Source organism: Ahaetulla prasina, chromosome 11 (assembly GCF_028640845.1).
Source record: "Ahaetulla prasina isolate Xishuangbanna chromosome 11, ASM2864084v1, whole genome shotgun sequence".
NCBI lineage: Eukaryota > Metazoa > Chordata > Lepidosauria > Squamata > Colubridae > Ahaetulla > Ahaetulla prasina.
The window spans coordinates 1,247,289-1,273,042 of record NC_080549.1 but is presented as its reverse complement, the minus strand read 5'-3'; the positions used below and the strand labels follow the sequence as shown (position 1 = coordinate 1,273,042).

The 25,754-nt window shown below is 49.1% G+C and overlaps 1 protein-coding gene across 1 annotated transcript in view; it reads right to left on the bottom strand.

Moving 5' to 3' along the window:
* The window catches only part of DOCK11 (dedicator of cytokinesis 11), a 63,959-nt gene extending 39,207 nt beyond the window's left edge, over positions 1 to 24,752 (bottom strand). Inside the window, exons 1-22 of the mRNA XM_058154622.1 lie at positions 24,484 to 24,752; positions 17,027 to 17,143; positions 16,293 to 16,382; positions 14,702 to 14,784; positions 14,255 to 14,324; positions 13,744 to 13,839; positions 13,215 to 13,349; positions 11,378 to 11,549; positions 10,721 to 10,800; positions 9,885 to 9,968; positions 8,359 to 8,568; positions 7,627 to 7,749; positions 6,876 to 6,958; positions 5,918 to 6,040; positions 5,674 to 5,750; positions 4,991 to 5,181; positions 4,811 to 4,876; positions 4,067 to 4,159; positions 3,370 to 3,493; positions 2,048 to 2,169; positions 1,521 to 1,604; positions 113 to 202 (exon numbers count right to left, since the gene is read on the bottom strand). Coding sequence (XP_058010605.1) covers positions 113 to 202; positions 1,521 to 1,604; positions 2,048 to 2,169; positions 3,370 to 3,493; positions 4,067 to 4,159; positions 4,811 to 4,876; positions 4,991 to 5,181; positions 5,674 to 5,750; positions 5,918 to 6,040; positions 6,876 to 6,958; positions 7,627 to 7,749; positions 8,359 to 8,568; positions 9,885 to 9,968; positions 10,721 to 10,800; positions 11,378 to 11,549; positions 13,215 to 13,349; positions 13,744 to 13,839; positions 14,255 to 14,324; positions 14,702 to 14,784; positions 16,293 to 16,382; positions 17,027 to 17,143; positions 24,484 to 24,591 — 2,421 coding nt within the window. The 5' untranslated portion in view covers positions 24,592 to 24,752. The remainder of the gene's footprint in view (positions 1 to 112; positions 203 to 1,520; positions 1,605 to 2,047; positions 2,170 to 3,369; positions 3,494 to 4,066; positions 4,160 to 4,810; positions 4,877 to 4,990; positions 5,182 to 5,673; positions 5,751 to 5,917; positions 6,041 to 6,875; positions 6,959 to 7,626; positions 7,750 to 8,358; positions 8,569 to 9,884; positions 9,969 to 10,720; positions 10,801 to 11,377; positions 11,550 to 13,214; positions 13,350 to 13,743; positions 13,840 to 14,254; positions 14,325 to 14,701; positions 14,785 to 16,292; positions 16,383 to 17,026; positions 17,144 to 24,483) is intronic.
* Between the last annotated feature and the right edge of the window lie 1,002 nt (positions 24,753 to 25,754).

The window sequence follows — 25,754 nt, the reverse complement described above, 5'->3', positions numbered from 1 at the left end:
CAAGGAAGGAGGTCTGGTGATCTTTGAGCCTTTCCTTGGTCCTTCTTTCCATAAAGGTGACCGCATTTGCGTTCTCTCCAAAAGATTCCCCCCTTGTCCAGACTCAGCTCACCTTCAGATATTTCACAAGTTCTCCTGGCACTCCTTTGGCACCACCCTGAATCGTCTGGCAATACTGGAAGAATTTATGCAAGTGACGATCCTGAAATGAGAGAACAGCAAAATTCAGCAGTCCTTAAGAACAGAGTGAGCAGTTTCCATTCGTGAGCCAGCTGTGTGTGGCAGCAGCCAAAAAAAGCCAACGCGATCCTAAGTTGCATTAACAGAGGGATACAACCAAGATCAAGTGAGGTGGTAATACCATTCTATAAAGCCCTAGTAAGATCACACCTATAGTACAGCATCCAGTTTTGGTCACCACACTATAAAAAAAGATGTTGAGACTCTAGAAAAAGTGCAGAGGAGAGCAACCAGGATGATGAGGGGACTGGAGGCTGAAACATACGATGAACAGTTGCAGGAACTTGGCATGTCTAGTCTAGTGAAGAGAAGGACCAGAGGAGACATGATAGCAGCCTTCCAATATTTGAGGGGCTGCCACGGAGAGGAGGAAGGAGGTCAAGCTATTTCCAAGGCACCCGAAAGCCAGACAAGGAATAATGGATGGAAACTGAACAAGGAGAGATTCAACCTGGAAATAAGGAAAAATTTTCTGACAGTGAGAACAACCAACCCATGGAACCGAAGTTGCCTTCGGAAGTTGTGGGAGTTTCATCCCTTGAAGCTTTCCAGAAGAGACTGGGCTGCCACCTGTCGGAAATGGTGTAGGGTCTCCTGCTTGGGCAGAGGGTTGCGCTAGATGACCTACAAACTCCCTTCCAATTCTGCTAATCTAATCTAATCTAATCTAATCTAATCTAATCTAATCTAATCTAATCTAATCTAATCGTGCCTCTTGTGAGTTTACTGCAATCTGAGAGATCTTGGGCTTGGGACGTCTTCTCCTCAAATCCTGGACAACAGGGATCTCTTCTCACCTGGATCATTCCAAGGCAACCGAAAACTGGGGGTGGGGGGGGGTTTGTTTTTGTAAGGAACCAGGTTGGGGTGATGGGGAGAGTTGCGGCTGCCCTGTTTTAAAGACTTATTTCTCTGGGGTTGCCAAAGGGCACCTCTGAAGGCCGGTTGTCATGTTTATTTATTTAAGAAAATGTATAAGGTCCCCAGCTTATTCTCAATGACCTCAGGTGACTTGCAAGGATAAATGCCCAAAGCAAGAACAATAGAAAAACAATAAACCTTCCACCCCCTTGGTGACAACAGTCAAAGGAGCCATTTGATGGTCTCCATCCCACTCTGGGGTCTCCAGGGCCCTTGGCAGAACCAGGTCTTCTGGGCCTTGCGAAAGAGTGTGGAAGTGTGGGCCAGTCGGAGCTCCTTGGGGATGAGGGGGAGCCACCACGAAATAGGTCCTTCTTCTTGGTCCCACCAGATGGACCTCCTTAGGAGACGTAACGTACCTGAGTATATATGGTGGATTCCAAGTGCAGCTTCAGCTTGAAGAGGGCCTTGGCTCCATCCACCCACTTGATGTCGCTATTTGGCTGGAGATCCGAAAGGAGAAAAGAGACATTGCCTAAACTAGTCTGGGCTACCTGACCAGGCAGTTTGACCCAACGGCGATGAAAAAAGCCATTTAAGTTGACCCCAGAAATGGGCCCACGCAAGAGAGAGAAAACGTTTCTGTCTTATGTGGAGAGAAAAGTATTTCTAAGTATAGAAAAATCCCAGTTCCTCCAATTCTGCAGCCAAGAAGACATCAGAACAACACAAAGAAAGCTGGCCAGGTCTTTGTGGGTTTTGCAAAGCCCATGTTAAACTATTTAACTCCACCGATAGCTTGAGACTTGGCTAAGATACCTTGAGATAACTGCCTGGTTGAGTGCAACCTCTGTGGATTTGCTGTCTGAAAGGGTGAAAAATGGAGTATCCCAAACCACAGGTGGGTTGTCCTCCTTATGACAAATCCATCTGAGAGCCACCTTACCTTTCGTGCCTCGGAATCTCCGGCACTCAGGTAGCCAGCTGGCAGGTTGGCCGAGACCGGGAGCTGCTGCTCAGAGGTGATAATCAGCCCGTCTTTCAGCAAAGGAAGCCAGGCAAAGCCAACTGTGGGGACAGAAGAGACATGGTGGAGCAGCCACAGCTGGTCTGAAGAGCTGCAGAAGGTTTAGGTGGCACCTGCAGCTCATATGCCCAACTGAGTCTGCCAGAATCTTAAGTTACGAATGAAGGCCAATCTACTTGTCCCAGGATGATAATGTTGCAGGAGCCAATCTGGGTCCGTCAGCGGGACCTGAAGTTTAGTCTTCTGAGCTTTCAGACTCTTCCTGGAGCGCATCCTCAGGGAACTTCCGGAACTTATTTTACAAAGTTTTCTCTCTGGTAATGATGTACTCCAAACTAGGGCATATAAAACCTTTGTCAGACCTATACTTGATTACTGTTCACCTGCCTGGAACCCTCACTGTATTTCAGACATCATTACATTAGAGAGGGTCCAGAGATATTTTACTAGGAGAGTTCTCAAATCTTCTGCTCGAAATAAAATTCCTTATACCACCAGGCTTAAAATCTTAGGTCTAGAAAGTCTCGAACTATGTCATCCACGTTCCGACCTATGCTTAGTTCATAAGATTATTTACCAAAACGTTCTACCTGTAAATGAATACTTTAATTTCAACTGTAATAATAAAAGGGCCATCAATAGATTTAAACTCAATGTAATTTGCTCTAATCTTAATTGTAGGGAATATGACTTCTGCAATAGAATAGTAAATGTCTGGAACAATCTATCTGATCCTGTTGTTAGTCTCTCTAATCCCCCTGCCTTTTACCGTAAACTCTCTACCGTGGACCTTTCATGTTTCTTAAGAGGTCCCTAAGGGGGTGTGCATAAGCGCACCAGCATGCCTACCGTCCCTGTCCTACTGTTCCCAATTCTATGTAATCATTCTATGTGTTTAGGGCTATGTTTTGCATCCTTTTTTTTTCCTACCAAAATTTTTTCATGTGTCTATGTCTGTGTCTACTCTGTTACTTGTTTTCTTATTTGTTGACAAATAAATAACAACAACAACAACAACAGCATTCCAGCAGAGAGAGATTCCCTAAGGATAAGCCCCAGCACAAGTCCAAAAACTCAGAAGTCTAAACTTCTGGTTCTGGTGACCAACCCAGATTGGATCCCGCAATCTTCAGTTAGAACCCCAGAGGATAATCCATAGCTATGCCCTAAATGAGAATTCATTTAGGAACCCAGGCAGTTGGGCAAGTCCAGAGCCCTGGGGAAGGAGAGGCGTTGGGTACCTGTGGTCTCTACGGTGTCCTGTTTCTTCGCTGTCCCCTTTGTGTTAATTTCGCAGCTGATGTGATAGAAGGTGAACAGCAAGTGGTGCTTCTGATGAAGATGGATCGGAAGCTGGATTTTGATCTATGCAACAGGAGGAGAAGGGAGGCTGAATTCTGGCATGATTTCATTTTTTTAAAAGAGGATCATTGTTTTATCTTGTCCAGCTGGGGAATTCTGGGAGCTGAAATCCACCCATTTTAAAGTTGCCAAGTTTGAAAAACTTGGATCAAAAAAATCAAAGGAGGTTCCTAAATTCTATAAATAGAAAATCATCTATTTTCCAGTCGTGAAATCCATTTTTTTTTATTACCGGTTCTGTGGGCGTGGCTTGGTGGGCATGGTGTGGCTTGGGAAAGGATATTGCAAAATCCCCATTCCCTCCCCACTCCTGAGGGAAAAATACTGCAAAATCTCCATTCCCTCCCCACTCCAGGGGAAGGATACTGCAAAATCCCCATTCCCTCCCCACTCTGGGGCCAGCCAGAGGTGGTATTTGCCGGTTCTCTGAACTGCTCAAAATTTCCACTACCGGTTCTCCAGAACCTGCCAGAACCTGCTGGATTTCACCCCTGCTATTTTCTCCTTATTTCCTTGAAACCTCAATAGAATCCACCATCTCCTTCTCCTCCGCTGGTTGGTTTTTTTTTTCCTCACCTCATCGTAAAACTCAGGGCTCTGATTGTGGTGCAAGACACAAGCATAGGCATGCGAGGTGAACAGAGGCCCTCCGGGTTTGCCATAGAAGCACTGCAGGACATAAGAAGGAGGCAGTGAGGATGAGAGGAAGAAGAAGACTCAGAAGGCAGGATTATCCCCTTGGACCCTCAAAAGTTCTTCCCTCATTTCCTCTGCAACCCTGCTCAGTTCAGCTTTATCAGAATTGGGCCCCAAGGAGGGGAGATCTTATCACACGGAATCCCACTGCCAGGATCCAGATGTTGGTGGAAAAGATCTCCTGATTCCAGGCTGGCCAGGTCTAGGAGCCCAAGGTTGAAGAGCTCCAACTGAGGTCAATTAGCTCCCCCTAGTGGGAATTCTGGATCAGCTGATGGACCTTCTGTCTTCATTCATCTGGAACGGAGACCCAATTGGGCCTCTTGACAAAGATCTAAGCCCCCTCTGTGCCAAGCACATGCAAAACTCAGGAAGCCCACTGATCGCTATGACTAGAGATCAGTGGCAAGTGGACAGGACTTTCCAAGGGGAAGGAGATCAGTCATCTGGCCCAGAGGTTGGAGCATAAAGGACAGGAAAGTTCTGGAGATGGAATGAACTCCAGATGGCAGCATGAGGAGAAGCGTATCCCAGATCATAGGGCATCAGGAGGCACAAGAGGCCAGAAGAGCAGGATCATCTTCTTGGGAGGCAACCTCCTCCTTGGACAGGGCTCTGGAGTACCTTTAAGGCTTTGGCGTCTCCTTCGTCAGAGTCCTTGAATTCCACCCGGATGGCGATGTTCCTTGCCTGAAAGAGTGACCCGTAGTGGGCACAAGGGAACATTCAGGCCTCCATTTTTGCCACAAGGAAGCTCTCCTCACCCTCCTGTGTGTCTTTGTCAGGTGAAGTCTCCTTACTCACCTTGGCGAACGTCTTCTGGCCGTCGTACTTCAGATGCAAAGGATAGACGTAGAGTCGATTTCTATAGGTGGTGAACGGGCAGCAGTATTTGGCCACTTCAGGCACAAATTCATCGACCTCGAGAGCCACATCATCCCGCCGCTCCTGTCCCTCAAAGGGCTTGATGGGGATGAAAGCAGCCGTGAGGCAGTCTGGCAGAGGACAACAAGAGCCAGAGGCAGCACATGGTGACGGTGCTCCCTCTTTGGACAAGCAAAGCCCAATGGGAGAAGTTGGGTTTTCTTAACAACTGTGGCATCAAATGTTGTAAAATCTGACACGACTCGCTTAATAACTGCATCACTTAGCGACAGAAGTTCTGGACACAATTGTGATCATAACCTGAGGACTATCTGTATATTGGTTTGATAGCCTGAAGTGGACTGACATCTGTCACAATCTCCAGAATATGCAACGTGAATTTTATTTCAAACCATGGTTTTTGTTCACAACTATGGTTAAGGCCAAAGTGATGGGTGATTTGGTACCTTTCTCTGTCTCTCAAAGCAACCAACCAACCAACCAACCAACCAACCAACCGCTCAGAAACAAGGTTAGACAAGGGAAACTCAGGTTGATGAATGGCAAAAAATAATAGTTTCGTGTTCCACCACCTTACTTGGTGGAAGTTACTCTCTCCTTACTTGAGAGCTCCAAGGGGACGCATTCCAGCGTCACATTCAGTTGGCCAGGTATCACTTGTAGTTTTGTCTTCTCTGGTCTGCACAGGAAACAAAGAACAACTCAGAAGACCAAGCAAGTAGCCCAACTCAACAATGGTGGGATGAAAAACATCTGGGACATCTATTTTCTCTACACTTTCTGCAGCCCGAAGCTTCTCTTCGGACCCTTTTGAGCAGAAGGACACCTCTGTCCTAGCAGCCTTACTTCTTATACTCGGCCAAGAACTTCAGGAGGTCCTCTGTGGAGAGTTTGCTGCTCTCTTGCTTATAGAGGGGAGAGAACTTCCCATCCAGGTCTAAGGTGCCTTGGGAGTCTTTGAAGACAGACCTGGAAAGAGAAAAGGGTGGACATTTGAGCAACATTCCCACCTGCTCATGGAAACCTCAAAGCCAATACCCAACATTAGAATTTATGGAGCTCCAGGAGTTTTGGCCAGGAAGCAGGCCCTGAAACACAACCAGGAAACAGAATGCAAAGAGTTGGTTGGTACAAAGTGACTTGGTGCTCTTTATCTATAAGCCACCTTCTACCCTTCTTAGCCAAGTTCTTTCATTTTAACAGTTCAAGTCAAGAGATCAAACCACGTTTGAAGGAGAGGCAGGCCAAGGAGTGGCATTTTTCATACAACTGCCCTGACAAAATGAATGAAAGATGAATCAAAGTCTTGGACAATCTCAAGATGAATGTGCATCCAACTTTCTGGAGAACAAGCTAAAAAGGGAGAGATGTTTCTTGGGGAGTCTTCTGGTGTGTCTTTAGATGTGCTGACCAAAGATAGTTGGTTTATTAAATACCAGTCACAGAGAAAATATTTCTCCAGCATTGTTCAGGGCTATTTCACCCAACCTTGTATCTGGAGATGCATTTGGATGACAGAGGAAGCCTTACAAGCTGTGGCCTCCTAAAGGCCAACAAACTTCCAGGGATGGAGATTTCAACCAGGAAATGTCTTTCTGAGGAAGAGTAGAAGAAACGGACTCCTGGAAGAGCAAAGTCAAAACAGAAGGTCTCCCCCCCACACACACATGAAGAACCTTCAAATGCCATCTTCAGATGGCCGTTTGTCCTGGTAGCTGTGGGCAAGCGGCTTGGCTCCTGGCAACTTCCACTCATGGGAAGGGTGACATGTTGGCATTGGCATCAGCACAAGAAGCAGCCTCACCTGACCGCCCAAGCAAAGGGCATCCGGTACCGGCCAAGACGGCTGCACACCACCTTCGCCAACTTATGGACCTTTTGCGCTGTCTGTGGAGGAAGGAAAACAGAGCTGATGAGAGAGACCCAGGAGTGGTGGCAGGCGGACCAGCCAATCTCAGAGAAATCAGGTAAGGCAAGTTCTGAGAAAGGGGGAAATGAGGGTCCCCCACCAAGATAAGCCTATAAATGCTCTAGGTGAGCACCCAGAACACCTGAAACATCTCCAATTGCTCACCATCACCTTTGTCTATCCAGAAGAGTACAAATGGGCAAAAGGTGGCACATGAAGCTCAGTAAATGAATTCTGCCCCCCCCGCCCCCATCTCTATCCCCAATCCAAGAGATGCTGCGTGCCTTGTCCATGTTCAACTCTCAATCTCTTCATAACTTGACCCAGGAGTCACATTATTTAGGGGGAACATTCATAACATGCATTCACACACGCTGCATTAAGATATGCCTTGTGTGATCTGGGTACGTCAGCTCAATCACTCTGATCTGTAAACCATAGATGGGTACAACCTCAGAATGCAGCAGCCATTATTGCCTCTTATGTGCTCAACCACCCTTGTTAACCCAACAGGATGTTTCCTGCTCTTCATGAGGCAACACGAACTGGAGGAGCTTTATGGGACGGGAGGTCCCGCCTTAAGACACTCATTGCTTTCTTTCTCATCCCAAAGCAGGGTGAGTCCATCCCATGAAATCAGATGTACCTTCGCAGGATCTGAATTCTTGACGTACGGCTCCACGCTGTGAGCAATGCTTCCTTGAAGCACCTTCTCCACCCGGGCAACGAGAAAAATTTCCGGGTGTGGGTTGGTCACAGAGAAGAGCCCCTTTGTGTCAAAAGAGAAGCAGAGCATCAGACCCTACAAAGCCCCTAAAGATGGACAAGACAATGTTTGAGTCTCAGCTAGAAACTCAGGCCTACACAAAAAATACTTCAAGCCACGTGGGCCTGTCTTTCCTTAAGAGAGAGTTCCCACTTCAACCACCTCTCCCTTAAGGAAGGACAGAAGGGCTCCCAACAGGTGGGTGCGCTCACCTATAAAGCTGTTGGGCTGTGAAATAGTTCCCTCATCTCTGACTGACATTATCTGTGTTTCCAGGATGTAATTCACAATCTGATTCCTGCTAGTTAATCAGGTGTAGAAGTATCTACTGTAACAACCATCCTTTGCTCTGGCTTTGCAATAGGATGCCATTATCATAAGGAGATCAGCATCTGGATCCACCACCCCAAAACAAAGACCATCGTTGAGGAGCAAGAATAAATCTGGGCTTTAACCTCATGTTCTGCTGGAAGATTTTTCTCTGGCATGAAGTTGATCACAGAGAACTAAATAGTAGATTGCTCCATGTTAGGATTAATCCAGTTCCTATTTCCTTTGGAGGCTTCCTTCCCCTTCAATCTGAGGTTGGGTGGGCGCCATAGAACCTCTCACCTGCTTTATGTAGCGCAAGTTGGATTCAGCCACACAGTGGAGGGAACGGCTGTTGATGGGGCTGTTTCCAGGTTGTTGGTCGGAAGAGTCATGCAGCATCTCCCGCACGGGCCCAGAATTTAAGTCCACGTGGAAATCTGCTGAGATCTTGCAACAGTTTTTCAGATCGAAGAGAGCCAGGCTGAGGAAGAACGGCTCCACCTGGGAACACAAAAGAAGATCCCGAGGTTGACATTAACTGGACATTCTATGGAAGGGAATGCTGGATTTTAAAGGAAAACAATGGGTTTGTCGTGTCCCACTCCTCCGCTGATGGCCGGGTCAGGGAAATCCGAATCAGGCTTGCCTCTGCAGCTCTGCCCAAAGTCCTAGCAAAGTCCTCAGAGCAGGCAGGAGACCAGTAAGTGACTTCAGCAAGATAAGTTTGACTTTGCCTGACTCAGAGACTGCCAGAAAGCAGATCCTTTATATAGGCCATGGGGTGTGGCTCCATGACTCAGCACTCATTAAGGCCTGCCCCTCCCTTCCTTCTGTTGCCTCCGCCTATCCAATCTTCTGATGCGAGGGTCACTCCAATCAGCTGTTGGAAGTAAACTTTCCTCAGGCTCACATGCTGTGGAGGAGGGGAGGGTCTAGCTGCTCCGTTGCCTGGGCATGGAGCCAGGGCTGGGGCCGGGGATGCTCCCTCCTCTGCAGCTTGTCTGGGCATGGAGCCAGGCTGAGGAAGAACGGCTCCACCTGGGAACACAAAAGAAGATCCCGAGGTTGACATTAACTGGACATTCTATGGAAGGGAATGCTGGATTTTAAAGGAAAACAATGGGTTGCTTTGAACTGTGGCATTGGAAGACACTCCTGAGAACAGGCTTGCCTCTGCAGCTCTGCCCATAGTCCTAGCAAAGTCCTCAGAGCAGGCAGGAGACCAGTAAGTGACTTCAGCAAGATAAGTTTGACTTTGCCTGACTCAGAGACTGCCAGAAAGCAGATCCTTTATATAGGCCACGGGGTGTGGCTCCATGACTCAGCACTCATTAAGGCCTGCCTCCCTTCCTTCTGTTGCCTCCGCCTATCCAATCTTCTGATGCGAGGGTCACCCAATCAGCTGTTGGAAGTAAACTTTCCTCAGGCTCACATGCTGTGGAGGAGGGGAGGGTCTAGCTGCTCCGTTTGCCTGGGCATGGAGCCAGGGCTGGGGCCGGGATGCTCCCTCCTCTTTGCTTCTGCTCCTTCCTTCCTCTTTGCTTCTGCTTCTTTTCCTTCCTTCTTTCTCTTTCTTTTCTTTTCCTCCCCCCCTCTTTGCTTCTGCTTCTCCATCCCTCCCTTTCTCTCTCCCTCCCTCTTTGCTTCTGCTTCTTTTCCTTCCTTCCTTCTCTTCCTTTTCTTTTCCTCCCTCCCTCTTTGCTTCTTTCTCCTTCCCTCCCTCCCTCCCTCCTTCCTTCCCTATCTGCCTACCTTCCTTCCTACCTACCTACCTGCCAGCCATGCTTTTCCCCTCAGCCAAGCACCTCCATCCCCAGAAGGATTACCTGCACTTCTGGATCAAAGGAGAAGAGGTTCTGCCTGCCTTCGCTGCGGCTGAGTTTGCTCAGCTGCTCCGTTTCTCGGCCGTACTGAAAGAGAGCAGAGCCCGCCAGACATGAGGCCAAGATCGGTGGAAACTGGGGGGAGCCAAATATTCAGGTACAGGGGAAGGAAGACAGTGAAAACTCTGACAGAGAGAAGCTGGGAAGGAGAGGAGGGTGCACGGTTGTGGCAGGACCACCAAAGCCACCAGGTGACTCCTGATAAGAATGCTGAAACAAGTTTTTCCCTGAATACCATCACTCTGCTAAACAAATAATTCCCTCAACACTGTCAAAATATTTACTTAATCTGCACTACTATTAATCTTCTCATCGTTCCCATCACCAATCTCTTTCCATTTATGACTGTATGACTGTAACTTTGTTGCTTGTATCCTTACGATTTATATTTATATTGATATTGTTTCCTGATTGCTTATTTGACTATCATTAAGTGTTGTACCTTAAGATTCTTGATGAACGTATCTTTTCTTTTATGTACATTGAGAGCGTATGCACCAAAGACAAATTCCTTGTGTGTCCAACCACACTTGGCCAATAAAAAACTTCTATTCTATTCTATTCTATTCTATTCTATTCTATTCTATTCTATTCTATTCTATTCTATTCTATTCTATTCTATTCTATTTTCCCTCCTTGCAGTTTGAGCCTAAAACAGACCTTGGATTTAGCTCTTACTGCTCAAACCTGCAGTATGGAAGAGCTTTGCAAAGAGTGAGATGGGCTGATCCAAAATTTGCCCAATCCGGCTGTTTCCCTGCTGGAAAAGCCAAAGTTACCTTCATGAGCTCTGGATGCAGGCTTCTTCCTAAGCTTTCCAAGATGTTCTCCAACTTTCCATGGCTGCTGGAGTCATCATCTGCAAAGTCACAAAAAGCAGATGTGGCAGAAGCACCTGGCCAGAAGAGGCGGTGGCTTCCTCTGGAAGACCTGGGAGATTGGGATGAAGGGCAGGGAAGCTGGCCAGGAATTCCCCGTCCCACCGGCAGGGCCACGAATCCAGCCACTCGTAGATGCCAGGTGGCAAATTGGCTTTTTCCTTCAGCTTCGCCCTTCTCTGTTCCGGGAACTGCTTCGGATGCAGCCCAGCAACACAACCCCCAAAGAGGCTGTGTGTGTCTGTGTATCATGGGGTGGGGGTGGGGGACTGATGTCAAAGCAAACTACTTTAAGTCCAGGAGGGGGAACTGTGCGGTTTTCAACACGATGACTCTGCTGAACTTGAAAGGGTCTTGAGAAAAGCTTGTCTTAAGCAAGCCATGTAGGTGGGAGATTGAAAATAGAATGTGTGTACAAACAGTATCGGATCTGAACCAGCAACGGTGCCTTGGATCCATCAAGAGATCCATCCACTACCATCTCCCTCGCTACTCTGTGTTTGTGTGTGTGTGTCTGTGTGTGATTGCTTCAAGACCTGTCTCCATCGAGGTCCTCACCAGGCATGAACTCTGCCGCCTCCTTCTTCTCCGGTCCCTCCGTGTTGGCCTGAATGACCTTCCGCAGCGTGGCCAGCCAGTCTCCCATCTCCGACTCCGTTTCCGCAGCCAGGTAGTGGCTGTACTTATCCAGCATCTTCAGCTCAAAGGCGTTTCGGCGCATCTTGGGGCACTTGGGGAAGAAAGGCAGGGGAGCTTTTGAGGCTGGGGGTGGGGTGTGTGTGTGTGACCCGTCCTTGCAGCCCACATTCCCCTGAGGAGCTCAGGCAGGGACAAAAGTCCTTTTCCAGACCAAGCAGGTGGCAGGAAGGGGAGGAGAAAGCCTGGCCATTACCTTTCAGTCTGCAGGTGGTCTTTGACTTACGACCTCAACTGACCCCAAAATTTCTGTTGCTGAGACATTTGTTAAGTGGGTTTTGCCCCACTTTACGACTCTTGTTGCCGCATTTGGTTAAGTGAGTCACTGCAGTTGTTAAGTCAGTCAAATGGTCAGTTGGAAAAGAGTGAGACTTCGATTTTGGGTTTTACCGATGAGACTGAAAGATCCTTATAGAAATGGCTAGTTTACATTACTGTGAAAACGCAAAAAGTTGTGATTTGTGGATGCCTTATTTTGCTGCAACAGAGAGAGAGTCGGAAGTCGATGCTTCTTTTCAGTGGTGAAATCCACATTTTTTTACTACCAGTTCTGTGGTTGTGGTTTGGTGGGCGCGGCAGGGGAAGGATATTGCAAAATCCCCATTCCCACCCCACTCTGGGGCCAGCCAGAGGTGGTATCTGCTGGTACTCCGAACTACTCAAAATTTCTGCTACCGGAACCTGTCAGAACCTGCTGGATTTCAACCCGGCTTCTTTTCCTTTTTCCTAATCCTTCCTCACTTTTCTTCCATGCTCCCACCTCCCCATTTTTTCCTGTTTTCTTTCGTATTTTGTATCTCATTTTCTTTTATAAGTCAATCAAAATTTCAACGAGAAAGTTAGTCACCCGGTTGTGAAGTAAATCTGGCTCCCCCACTGACGTTGCTTGTCGGAAGGTCACAAAACATGACCCAGGGACATGGTGACCGTCATAAATACGAGCCAGCTGTCAAGCCCCTGAATTCTGATGGCATGGTCAATGAGGATGCTTCAGTGACCGTACAAAGTGTGAAAATTATTGTATCATTTTTTTTGGTACCGTTGTAACTTTCATGAATGAACTGTTATAAAATGAGGACCATCTGTGCTGTGATACTTCCCTCCTGACAAGTTCTGGGAGCACTGGTGGTGCAGAGGAATCTGCAAGCCTGAAGGCTAGAAGGGCTTGGCTTTGGAGTCTTGCTTCCCTGAGCACCGACGTCTCCTTCAGCTCGCCTGGGGCCTGTCCTGACTTTCCTCTTGGGAAAAGCTTCCAAGGAGATGAATGTGGAAACAGGAAACATATTCGAGATATTCAGGGCACAGCCACTTCGAGCTTTGGTCAAGTGGTCGGGCTTATTTTTCAAAATATCAACTTTACAAGCAAAACCCTTTGGTGATTTCACAGTCCGAAGTAAAATAAAATTTTAAAAAATTAAGAAAGGAGAAAAGAGCAGCTGGAGAAGCTGAGAATCTACACGATATGGTTCATGAAACCAGCTGAGTGCTGCCAGTATTTTGTTCTTGCTTTTCTTCGCTTGAACTCTGCTTGAAAATATTTCCCAATAACCAGGGAGAAAAAAATTGACTGACAGGAGGCAGGCAGGCAGGCAGGCAGACAGACAGACAGAGAAAGAGAGAGAGTAGATCCATACCAGATCCTCTGTAGCATGGCTCTGGCGTTACAAAATCTCTAGCAAAGCCTTTTGCACGTCCTTACCTGCACAACGTCTATGCAAGAATCCAGAAAGATGCATCCTTTGGATTCCTTGGAAATCTTCTCATCTTTGTAGGAATTGAGGATGTAAGAGCCGTCTGGAAGTTGTGTCAGGTAGAAGTACCTTCTCTTGAACACCTAGTCAGAAAAAGAGGAAGAAAAAGCTCCCCGTAGGATATTGTTGATCTTCCGGTATGAATTCTGCTCCATTCTGCTCATTTCTACTCGAGAGACAGTTCCAAAATCTTGAACGTCATGCAAGTAGGTTAAAATCAGAAATGGAAGCATTTTCCCTACAGTGGGTACAGAAGCAAAACAGCCACAGCTGAGATGCGGTTTCTATGGCATTCCCAATGTGCTCTACAGACCATCAATGATCCGTGTTCTGTGCCTCCCAACTTCATCCGTTCTCAAGCCGGCAGATTCCTCCAGGAATGATTGAGGCATCTTTTCCACCCAAAACCAACCTCGTTCCTTAGAACCCATTTTTCTCTCCTCCCTGCACAATGAAACCCAAGTGCTCCCATCTTACTTTCATGGTCACAGTGATGGTACTGTTGACATTGGCCTTGTACAGCCAGCCTTGCCTGATCACACCACCCTTGTGGGAGCAGAGCGAGGAAGTGTCCTGGAAGGCAGAAGAGACAAAATTATGGCAAGGGGGAGGGGGCACCTTTGTGGCAAAGATGGGATACAAAGGGAGGGAGGCGTTCTCAGGGAAGCTCCAGGGATATGGGCAGCAAGGGAGAAAGCAGAGCCGTCTCAAGGAACAGAGCTTTTTTGATGGCGGGGGTGATCCTTGAAGAGGAAGGGTTAGGAGGATGTGACCAGAGGGGTGAAGGGGAGATAGAGCGAATGGAAGGAGCTTCAGCTTAATTCAGGAATGGAGGAAAAGCCAGAGGGAGCACATGTGCCTTATAGGGGGATCCGCAAATTACATGAACTTTGTGCAATTTAATGAAGGAGGCTGCGTTGCATCTCCTTGCGGCACCCAGTGGGAGCTCGTGCTGCGCCCAGTGGGAATTTCTAGCATGTCCTCTCACCTCGTCTTTATCAAAGTCTTCATCAGCTTCAAAGACGTGGCTTGGAACCTTTTCTGGCCTGAAGGATTTGCTAAAGTAAAAACAACAAGTTTTATTCAAGTTACACCATAATTAAAAAACGAACACACACACACACACATTACACGATACTAATAATTAACCAATGAAGGGATCCCCGGAGGCTATTCTTGGGGGCCAACTCACCCACAGGGTACCACGCTTTGAGGAATCCTGCCCAAAGATTCCTTCCCCAAGCCCAGTTGTTGGGTGGTCCACACATTATAGTAAACCCCTAATTGTTTTATTAAACTGCTCGGGTTCTCAGAGGCTGGGGCAAAACACACAGGTTTGGCCCTGCAAAACGCAGCAGCGTCGTAAGATGCCGTCATCCAACGTTCATGCCTGGGCATGCCAGAAACCCCCACCCCGGGAGGGAAAAAGGCTCACCACGGTAACATTCGGAAATCACCAGAATATTCGTCGTATTTGTAGTTCACGACGTGCCAGTCTGAGCTGTAGGCTTTAATACACTGAAAAGAAGATTGAAACCCCAGCTTAATTGCGTTCGTGCAAACAGGAGCAGCAGAGAAAGTCAGCTCAAGGGGAACCAGGAGCAGCTAGGAAATTAGATGCATAAAGACTGGAGGGTGTGTGGGGGGGGGCGGGGGGGTTTGGCATTCTCCATCCTTCGGAGCCCCCTTGCCCAGCCTCTTCAGACACAGGCTGTTTGGAAGACAAGGGCTGCTGGCTCTCTGGGGAAGGCAAGGCAGCTGCCTTGGGTCCTCACACGGCGAGAGAAGCTCTACCGAGATGGGGGATTGAGCTTTGCCATGGTCTTATCATCTGGTTTATAACCAGTCCTCGACTTACAACAGTTTGTTTAATGACGGAAGTTATGACGGCACTGAAAAAAAGTGACGTAGGACCATTTTTTGCACTTATGGCCGCTGCAGCATCCCATTGGTCACGTGATCAGAATTCGGGCTCTTGGCCACCGTCTCCTATTTATGACGGCCGCAGGGTCACGCGATCCCTTTCGGTGACCTTCTGACAAGCAAAGTCCATGGGCAAGCCAGATTCGCTTAACAACCATGGGACTAACTTAGTCACTCTGGCAAGAAAGGTTGTAAAATGGAGGGAGAAACTCTCTTAGCAACCGTCTCGCTCAGCAGCGGAACTGTTGGGCTCAATTGTTGCCGTAAGTTGGGGACCCCCTGGACTATCCTGGGACTTGGAGAAATGATTTAAAACTCTGGATTTCCTGGAAACAGGATTTCCTCCCCCCCCGCATTTGAATATTAGAGTGTCTCTTAAATGGGGCAGATTACAAGAGTCACTTTAAAAAAAAGACAATATGCCTTTAAAAGTCGCCCAGGAAAGCTGATCATACAATGGGGTAAAATTGCTGCCATGCAGAATAATTGTGGTTATTTGGGTTTGTTTTTGCCTTTAAGGAGTTATGCAAGGGAGGGATTTTTTAAAGAAATGGAATGTGTTTCCTCTTTTGACAATGCTGAAGAGTGGAAGGTGCCCCACCACAGCTGGCGCTTCCTCTAGAGAGACTGACTACAACTCCCATCATCCTTCTCAGGATGGCTGGTAGTGGAGGGGAGATTTCAAGCATCACTTCAGGGGGTTCGGGAGTGGAAAGAACCACACAGAAAATGAACAGGACTCTAAAATGTACAAGAAGGGCTGTGGATGATAAAACTCCTTTATTATTGTTCTGATCTCGTCTCTTAACAATTATTTTGGAGACCTCCATCTGCAAATGGCTGGAAGGAGGCTTAATGTAGTTTTGTAAAAAGCAAATAAAATCCCTTCTCAGAAATCAGGGCAAAGGAATGCTCTCCACCTCACCTGCAAATTAGAGATGAACCTGCCGATTTAATGTTATTTATTTAGCTGATTTAGCGACCATCTCACTCTCAGAGAGACTCTCATTGTCCCAAGGCCAGTGGTCCTTCTTCCACCCTTCTGGCCATGACAAAGGGCCCAATCTGGTTCCCCCCCCACAAGAATAAAGTCGGGACCTCACCTCTTGGACAAAGAGACTCTGGGCCTTCTTCAAAGCATCTTCTGGCACTGAAGAATGGACAGTTCTCCTCTGGCGACTGATAACCGAGAGCTAAAAGGAAAGTTGGTTGGTGATTCCAGAATGATTGAAGATCCACTGGATGGAAGGAAAGTTGGGGAGGGGGTCTTCCCTTCCTTCTTTGAGCTGGATTCTTTTCAGAAGCATCTAACTAGGCTTGGAGGGAGGGCAGATCCAGCTTCTGAACTTGTCTTAGGTTCTAACTGGACAGGGCCTCCTTGGGGGTGGTCCCAAGGCACGAGAACCAGTAGTGGGTTTCAATTTCATTCGCTACCGGTTTGCTCATGGGCGCACGCATGCCTGCGTGACGCTTCTGCACATGCGCAGAGAAGTTCGGGCAGGTGGGCGGAGCCTTCCACTGCCACTACAAGTTTGCCCGAATCGGGGCGAACCAGTAGCAACCCACCACTGATGAGAACACCTTGTAAAAAAAGGCTGTTAGAAAAATGTCTCTGCCCCAAGAGCCTCCTGGGATTTATCTGTGGGATCCTTCTGAGCTGGTATCTCCACAGCCAAATATGGAACCAAACATGGTCCCAGAACAACTATGTTCCTTCTGACCCATTTCTTTGGCATAGGAGGCAAGGTGAAAAGATCATGGCCTGGGAGGGCCCCCCAGAAAGGAACTCAGTGGGCAACACACGCCTGACACCCCACAGCGATGGGGAACAACTCACTGAGGCATCTTCCATGGGAAACATGAGCAGGTCCCGGAAAGGGTCGCTGTAGATCTGGGCTTTCCGTTGGCTGATCACATTCTCGTAGTCCAAAGGCTGGCTCACCTTCGTTTTTTCCTGATGGGATAGAGGGAAGACCAGGTGCCTTGTTAGGCCGAAAGGAAAGCTCTTTGGGTCGGGCGGCACCAACACCGTATGAGGAGAAAGCAGAAAAGGAACAGACCCAAAACGATGAGAGGAAATATGAGCTGCACCCAAAGGCCACCATGGACCATGGGATGCCATCTTGGTCCCCAGTCAGCTCACCTGGGGAGATGGGAGTTGTAGTCCAAACCTTGGGCCAGGAGGCTACAATGGTGGCTACATTCTCTTTAATTCAATGCCAGGAAGCCCCTTTGTGTCTACTCCAAATAAATACACATTCTGTCTATAATTGCCCTGCCTGTATCTGCTTTCTTTTCTTCACTGGTTTCGGCAACTGGTCTTCCTTCGGGCAGGGAGTTGTGCCCTGTTTTCTGCAAAGTGCCAGGCGCTCTGATTAATCCGTGTTAAACCAACTAAGTGCACAGAAATACTATGAGGCCCTGATGCCTACAATTAAAATAATCTCTCATGAAAAAGAAGCCGGTTTCTTTGGTCTGAAGGTTGCGATGCCAGGCGCAACCCAGGAAGAGGTCACCTATCTGCCACCCCGGCTGGTGCCCCTTCTGCTTTTTCCTTCTTGGATGAAACGCGATGCTTGGATAATAAATTTGCCCAAAAACAGTGGATTTGCCCATCCTGTACCAAGCGCAAGCCAATCCTCTTTCCCTGTTTTTGGGCAGGTGCCAACACTCCTGGCTGCTGTCCACTCCTGGCAAAAGAGCTGACCATGAGATAAACATGTGCTATTTTAGCCAGAATGTCTTATTTGTATTAGAAGTAAAAAGCGAAGGAAAATCTAGAGATAAATAAGAAGGGTGGAAGATAACTTGCCCCAAAGTATACTTTTCCAGCTGGGAGTTTTTTGAAACTCTAGACTGGTGTTTAAAGGTGGACTTCAACTCCCAGAATTCCCCATCTCTTAAAGATGCCAAGGTTGAGAAACACTAGTCCTACCATCGCCAGTTATGGTGGCTACTGGTGAAGCTCAAGGTCATCTATACCAGGGGACCCCAACCTTGGCAACTTTAAGCCTGGCCGACTTCAATTCCCAGCTTTGCTGGCAGGGGAATTCTGGGAGTTGAAGTCGGCCAGGCTTAAAGTTGCCAAGGTTGGAGACCCCTGATCTATCAACATCCAAGAAATGAGAGCAACCAGGTGCCTCGGGAACTTAGCAATAATCCTTGGCAGATGACAATTATGCAGGTGTTTGGAAAAGGCTCCATCCAGGTTTGGTCCTGGAACCTTTCATAGTGAGGACTTTGGGTCTCGCCCTGGAGAACTCTCAGCCTGCAGGGACGCCGGCCAGGATCATCTGCAGAGTTGCCTGCTTTCCATTCCCGTCCCCCACCCCATCCCCGCCCCAGCTCTTTGAGATCCTTCAGGCCCTTCCCAGGACATTGTTGGTTTAAACCAGTGGTTTAATCTAATTACTACCGGTTCTGTGGGCATGGCTTAGTGGGCATGGTGTAGCTTGGTGGGCATGGCTTGGTGGGCATGGCAGGGGAAGGATCCTGCAAAATCCTCATTCCCTCCCCACACCTGGGGGAAGGATATTGCAAAATCCCCATTCCCACCCCACTCCTGGGGCCAGCCTGAGGTGGTATTTGCCGGTTCTCCAAACTACTCAAAATTTCCGCTTACCAGTTCTCCAGAACCTGTCAGAACCTGCTGGATTTCATCCCTGGTCTAAACCTCTGTTTTTCAACCAGGGCAGATTTTAAGATGGGTGGATTTCAAGTCCCAGAATCCAATTAAAGTGGGCAAGGCTGAAAATACTAAATGGAAATAATCATGATTTTGCTAACCTCCATTTTTCTTGCTCATGACTGCAAGAAAAACAAAGCGGAAACGCTTCAGGAAGTGGCCAATGACGAAACATCTTCTGTGCCACCAGGAACTGCAGCTCCTCGTTTTTTTCGGCTACAGCTCTGCTTGCATCTGAAGCCTCTTCTGAGAGCATCAGCACCACAAGGTATTTTCAGTTGCCGAACCCAAAACTTAGTTCCTACTGGCTGGGGCAGGACCCGGCGGATCCAATTGCAGACTTCTGGGACAAGAATGCTTCTACCGATCCATAAATGCATCTTTTTTTTCCCTTTAAGGAAAGGAAGTTAGCTGATGCATGTGGATCTCCCATTTAATTCTGCAATCGGTGGCCATTAAGGTGAACCAAATCTCCTTAATTAGCCCTTGTGCTATTATGGAAATCAACTCGCCTCTTTTCCCTGCATCAAAAGTGGCATCCATCAAAACTCTAAGTGGGGCTTAAGCACCTGAAAAAGCCTCCTTTTGGATGTCTTTTGAGGCCATGAAAGCTTAAAAAAAATAAAACAGATTGCATAGTGAAGTCTCACTTCCATATTCTGCAAAGCTGCTTTGGGGGAAATGCAAATGTAGAAATAATACTCGTATACATAAATAGGGAGGTTCTCCATCAAAAGGATGCAACTCTGGTTCTTCAGGGGGCTCAACTAAGTTTCTTTTGCTGCGGTTTAATCCTTGCTACCTGTTGTGAGCCAGGCCCAAGTAGGTAGTAGCAGACGCAATCACTTCAAAAACAAACAGACTTTATTAGAACAGCTGAGAATTAACTCATTCTCAGTGGAGTCCCAACTAACTCAAAAAAGATTCTTCCCAAAACAATTCTTCTGTCTTATCACCAATCTTGGTCTAACTAGGCAAACTACCAAAGGCTTTTCTTGGCATAAGTTCAGAAGCAGAAGACGCCGACAAGAAATAAATACAGCAAGACAAGGAGCCAGTCTATCAATGTTGTTTTCCGACAAAGAGCCCAAATGCTGTTGCTGGTCTTTTAAGCCTTACGGAAGGGGCCAATCATCTCTTGGCCCTACTCCCGAATCATCCACTTTGCTTGATCCGCTCTTGCCTTCTGGCAGCTCTTCTCATGCGTGCATTAGGAACAGGCTTCTCCTGTTCCTCTGCCTCACTACTGTCAGCCTCTAGAGGCTCTGGAGTCCACACATCACTCCCAGATGGTCCTGGCCCCACCTCTGCCTCCGATGCAGAACCCTCATCCGGGCCTTCCCCAGCCTCCAGGACTGGCCCATGTTCTTCCTCAGCCTCATCAATGTCTGACTCCGCTACCAGCTCTGCAGGCTGCTGGCGGACCACAAAACTACCCTCAAAAGATATTTTTCATGAAGCAGCCTGAAAGGTGGATTACCCCCCCCAAAAAAAACCCAGCAACAACTGGACAGGTCATCTTCTGCCTCACTTAGTGACTTTGGGCTCAATTGTGTTCGTGACTATCTCTAGACTGAACCTAGCTGGTTCCTACAGGAGAGGAACCAGGTGGGCTCCATAGTGTGTGTCAAAAGAACAGCAGCCAGGCAACAGCCAGTCCCCTTCCCACAAATCTTGGGTGGGTGGGTCGGTCTCCGGAGCCCCGCCAACCCGAGACATTTGGCATGACCAAAAAAGCCGCTTCTTAAATTCCACCGAGTTCATCCCATCAAGCACTGGTGGAATTCAAGTAATTTAACAACCGGTTTTCTGCCCTAATGATTTCTTCCAACAACCAGTTTGTCAAACTGCTCAGAAAGTTAACAACCGGTTCTCCTGAAGTGCTGCGAACTGGCTGAATCCCACCACTGCCATCAACCGCATCCCGTGAACTAAACAGTTTCAGTTCGCCTAAATCCACACCTGTTCTGCCATCCCTGTTTGAAAGAACAATTATCCTCTCCCTGAGCCCCAACTTCAAAGAACGTAAAAGGAGATTCCACCCCGAAGTCATCATGCAGAGCTCAGGCACGATCCCCACTTCTTCCTCCCCACAGCACTCCCCACACTTTAATTAAAGCAGAGACCAGGTTGAAATTAAAGCGATTAGCAGACAATGTGGATTCCTCTCCAGAAACAGGGTGGAGAAGGATATTCGCACCAGGCAGGGATGAGCAAAAAGGAAACCGGGATCACCAGAGAGCCATTAACAGTCTCAGTAATTCTGGTCTTCCCCTTCTTAATAAGGCGTTATATGCCAAGATATGAGAGGTCAGGGAGCAGCTTTGTAAACAGAAAGTCTTGGGAGAGCCCAGGAAGCAGGCAGAGCAACCGTTTCTTCTAAAGGGGAGGCGGTTCTTTTATGTTGGAAACCCCAGAAAAGTTTTGATCCCCTGCTCCCGTCTCCAGGGATGGCAAGGGAGGAAAGCTTTTCATTCAAAAGGCCAATTCCGGGTCAGAAGCGAAAGTTGGAAAGGGATATTAAGGAAGGGCACCGAGCCAGAGAAAAAGAGTCATGGAACGGAAACGTGGGCGTTTTCTTCCTGTTCTAGAAGTACAGTAATGCCAGAAAATGTAGTTATTATTTCTGATTTATACAGCTGCCCCTCTCAACGGAACGACTCTTGCTGGCTTGCAACACTTAAAAACTGCAAAAAGAACCAAAAAAAACCCCACCTTAAAACACATAAAACCATATAAAAAAAGCTAGCAATAAAACCCACAGCTGAGTATCTACACTCACACAACTATTGTACAAACTTGCTTGCACATTCAGCTCCTTGAAACTCTTGTCTAAACTCTTGTATGCTGTGAGTGTAAGCTCATCCTAGTGTTAATTGTGGCTCATACAGTGCCAGCAGCATCTGTTTTCAAACCCTGCCACATCTGTTTCACAAGGGGTTATGGGAAAGCAAGACAAACTACACCCCACATCGGATCTCTCTCCCGGATCCCTCCCCCAAACAAAGCAATGCTTCCCTACAGCTGCTGGTTATTTCCAAAGGACTCCAAAGCCCATCATTTAAGGAGAAAAGAGCCTTAGGACCTCCCATATCATTCTGGCCTGGGGAATTCTGGGAGCTGAAGTCTACAGTCCTTAAAGCTGCCAGGTTTGAAATGCAAAGTTTTAGCTTGTGCTTTGATTTGATTTCAACTGACTGGCATCCATTCTAAAAAGACCCCTTTTTAAAAAAAAAAAACATTTTATGTCTCATTGGTGCAAGCAAGCAAGATCCCTCTCTTCATTTGAGTTGCTTTCAGTTTGTTTAAATAAACAATGTTCGAAACCCATCCTCTCTCTTAGGACTGTGCTAGACAGTTCATCTAAAAATACTTGATTCTGTTTGGAAAAGTTGCCCAAAAGACAGATTTATCGATTGCAACTTTTAAGCAGGTAGCTAGCTTGCTTGCTTGGCTGCGTTCTTGGCGAGCCATCTGTGGTTTTCAAATGATTTTATCTGAAGGGAGGGAGGCAGTGACCAAGCACAAGGCCAAAGAAGCCCCATCTGACCCTCAAGTCAGACGGGGCAAGTGGCTGCCCCAAGACAAGAACTGGGGTGAAACCTAAGTTTAGCTTTATTAAATCCAGGGGTGAAATGTAAAATTTGTTACTACTGGTTCTATGGGCGTGGCTTAGTGGAGGGGGTAATGTGACTGGGTGGGCATGGCCAACTTTTTTTTTACTTTTAAAAGCATTTTTTTCTACAACCTCTTCAGCGGAAGAGATTGTAGAAAAAGTGCTTTTAAAAGGCTTCTCTGGCGATCCCAGCTGATCATCAGAGGCTTTTAAAAGCATTTTGGCCGAAGAGGTAAAAAATGCTTTTAAAAGCCTCTGATGATCCCAGCTGAGCCGAGCGATCATCAGAGGCTTTTTTTTTAACTTTTAAAAGCATTTTTTCTGCCAAAGAAAAAAATGCTTTTAAAAGTAAAAGAAAACAACCTCTGATGATCGTGCGGCGCAGCTGGGGATGGGGGGGCCCCAGGGATTTTTGCTACCGGTTCTCCAAATCACCTGCTGCCATCGCTACTGGTTGGGGCGATCTGGTCCAAATGGGGAGCATTTCACCCCTGCTTAAATCCCATTAAATGAAGCCCAAATTTATACAAGCATCCCTCAAGAGGAGTTTCTCTCATAGCATCTACTGGGCACCCCAGGGGCATGTTGCCATCTGCCTCTCGGCTCCTTGGAGCTGAGCCAGGCCCTGACTCTGCCAGACGAAGATGCTAAACGCTCTCTGCACATGGACGTAGGCTCTCTGGCCCTGAATTTGCAGGACAGGAAAAGCTGGCTCTTTCAGAGCGGAAAAACTGGGGGAGCGCCCAATCCTTGCAACCACCCAGTCTAAGAGCAGAAGCCTTTCTTCCCCGGTTCTTCTGGCAAAGGACAAACAACCACCATCACCACAGCGAGAAAGCGCCAAGACTTCCCAACCCACCTCCTGGCATCCCTGTAAGGAAATATTTTCCTGCTGGCTCCTGGTCTGAATTCTGCTCTGGATATTTTGGGAAAAAAGAACCTGCCACCCTCCACAAGTGCTTCGGAAGACGGCCGTGGCGTTGCCAGCACAGCCAAAACCCAACGCCCCGGGGCAGCTGTGGGCTAAATGTTTTTCATTTCCTGCCTGGCAGAACTGCCAGAGGCTTCGCTTTCGCAGGAACTCAGCCTAAACGGAGCCTCGTGACTGGGCCTCCCCTGGCAGCCCTGCAGCCTCTGCTCTTAAGGCCCTTCCAGACATTTGGTTTAACTGTATATTTGTGGGGTGGGGGCTGCCTCCCCCCCTCCCCAAACCTGCCACGTGTCAGTGAAGAGCAGGGATGTCCTTCCGGGGTTGAGATGGTGGCCAAGCCCAGGGTGAGGGTGGGGGAGGGGGGAGGCATGGAGGAAGCTGGGCATCCTCCGAAGGACCAGCATCATCATCACCCGAGCATTTCTTTGGCCTGCTTCCCAAATGCCCTTTTCCCCACTGGAGAGGAAGGTCAGGGCTGGAGATGCTGCCAGTAGGAGTGAAAGGAGGGTGGATAAGCAGGTGCCTGACAAGAGATGCCCTGCTGGACCACTCCCCCATCAACTGGGAGGCCAGGATGCCGGGTCCACCCAGCTGGAGGGAGGCCTCCGGTGGGCTTGCTCCGGATTGCCAACAGCTTCCAGGAAGTGTGTGTGTGTGTGTGGACTTTCCAGATCCCTGTGGCTCTTGGATGCTCAGCCCCTCCGATCGATGCCCAGGCAGGGGTCCAACACCCCGGATGCGGAGATGGGGCTGGGTGGGCGGAGACGCTTCGGGGAAGGAGGGGGTCCTAGAAAAGGTCGCGGGAGGGGCGAGGGGGGGCTTTCCACTCGGGGGCGGGAGAGCTGGCTGAGTGGGGGTGTTGAGCTTTCGCAGCCGCTTGACAAAGGGGGGGGAGGTCTCGGAGCATCGGCGGCGCTGCCCTTCCCCTCCCTCCCTCCCTTCCCCCTCCCGCCTTCCCGGCTGCGGCGCCTTCTCGGGGGATGGGGGAGGGTCTGGAGCCCCCTCCCTCCCTCCCTCGGTGGAGGGCGCCTCTGGGCAGGTCCGCCCGCCCGCCCGCCTCACCTGCGCCGGGGAGCTCCGCACCGCCTCGGAGACGCTGTGCCGCAGCTCGGCCGCCGTGCCCGGCTTGCTCAGCCGCTTGGTGAACTTGCGCACCTCCGCCGCGGCCATGGCCGGGCAGCCCGCGGGACAAAGGCGGCAGAGCCGGGCGGGGCGCGGCGCGGCGGGGCTGCTGCGGCCGGAGGGCTCCGAGCGCCCCCTGCCTGCCTGCCGCCTCGCCCGGGCCGGAGCTCCGCCGCCGCTGCCCCGCGCTTGAAGCTCGCCCTACTCCGCCTACTCCGCTTGGCGGCTGGGCTCGGCGGGGCGGGGACGGTGGGCGTTGCTGTCCCCGCGGCAGGGCGGGGGTCCCCGGGGAGGAAGGGAGGGAGAGGGGAAGGGGCGCCGGGGGTCCCGCGTTCAGCCGCCTTTCGGGCTTCGGGAGACCCCCGCCTTGCAGCTAGAGGCGCTGCCTCCCCCCCCGCGGCCTCGCGAGGGGGTCTCCAAGTGGAAGAGCAGCTTTCGGGGACGAGGCGCGCGGGAGGAGCCCGAAAGAGGGGCTGCAAGGCAGGAGACCCCCCCCCCGCCCCTTCCCTCCTCCCGAAGGGGGCAGGTGGCTCCACACATACACAACCCCCCTTCAAACAATACCCAGAACCACAGGGGTTTCTGCACAAGAGGCTGGAAGGGCCGGAGCCGGGAGTTTGGCAGAAAACAGCGAGGGGCGCAAAAACAAACCCGGGACTAAGCAAGGCATCCCTTCCGCAGAGGTTGGCACCACTTAATCCTGCTGGAGAAACTCACCCCTCCAAAGCTGGGGAGATGGGAATCATTGGAACAAAATTTAAGATACGGTTAGAAGAAATGACTCTACAACCTACTAAGTTAAAACCGGAGCTGTTCCTATTGGGGATCCTTCCAGAGAAAATTAGTAAAGAAAATATTTACTCAAGCTCAATCCCTCCAAGACGGAGTGGCTGTGGATTCCGGCACCCCGGTACAGTCAGCTGCATCCGCAGCTGACTGTTGGGGGCGAGTTAGTGGCCCCAAAGGAGGTGGTTCGCAACTTGGGCGTCCTCCTGGATGGCGGCTGTCCTTGAGGAACATCTGGCAGCCGTCACCAGGAGGCTTTACCAAGTTCGCTTGGTTCGCCAGTTGCGTCCCTTCCTTGACCGGGATGCCTTATGCACGGTCACTCACGCTCTGGTTACGTCTCGGCTGGATTATTGCAATGCTCTCTACATGGGGCTGCCCTTGAGGTGCACCCGGAGGCTGCAGTTAGTCCAGAATGCAGCTGC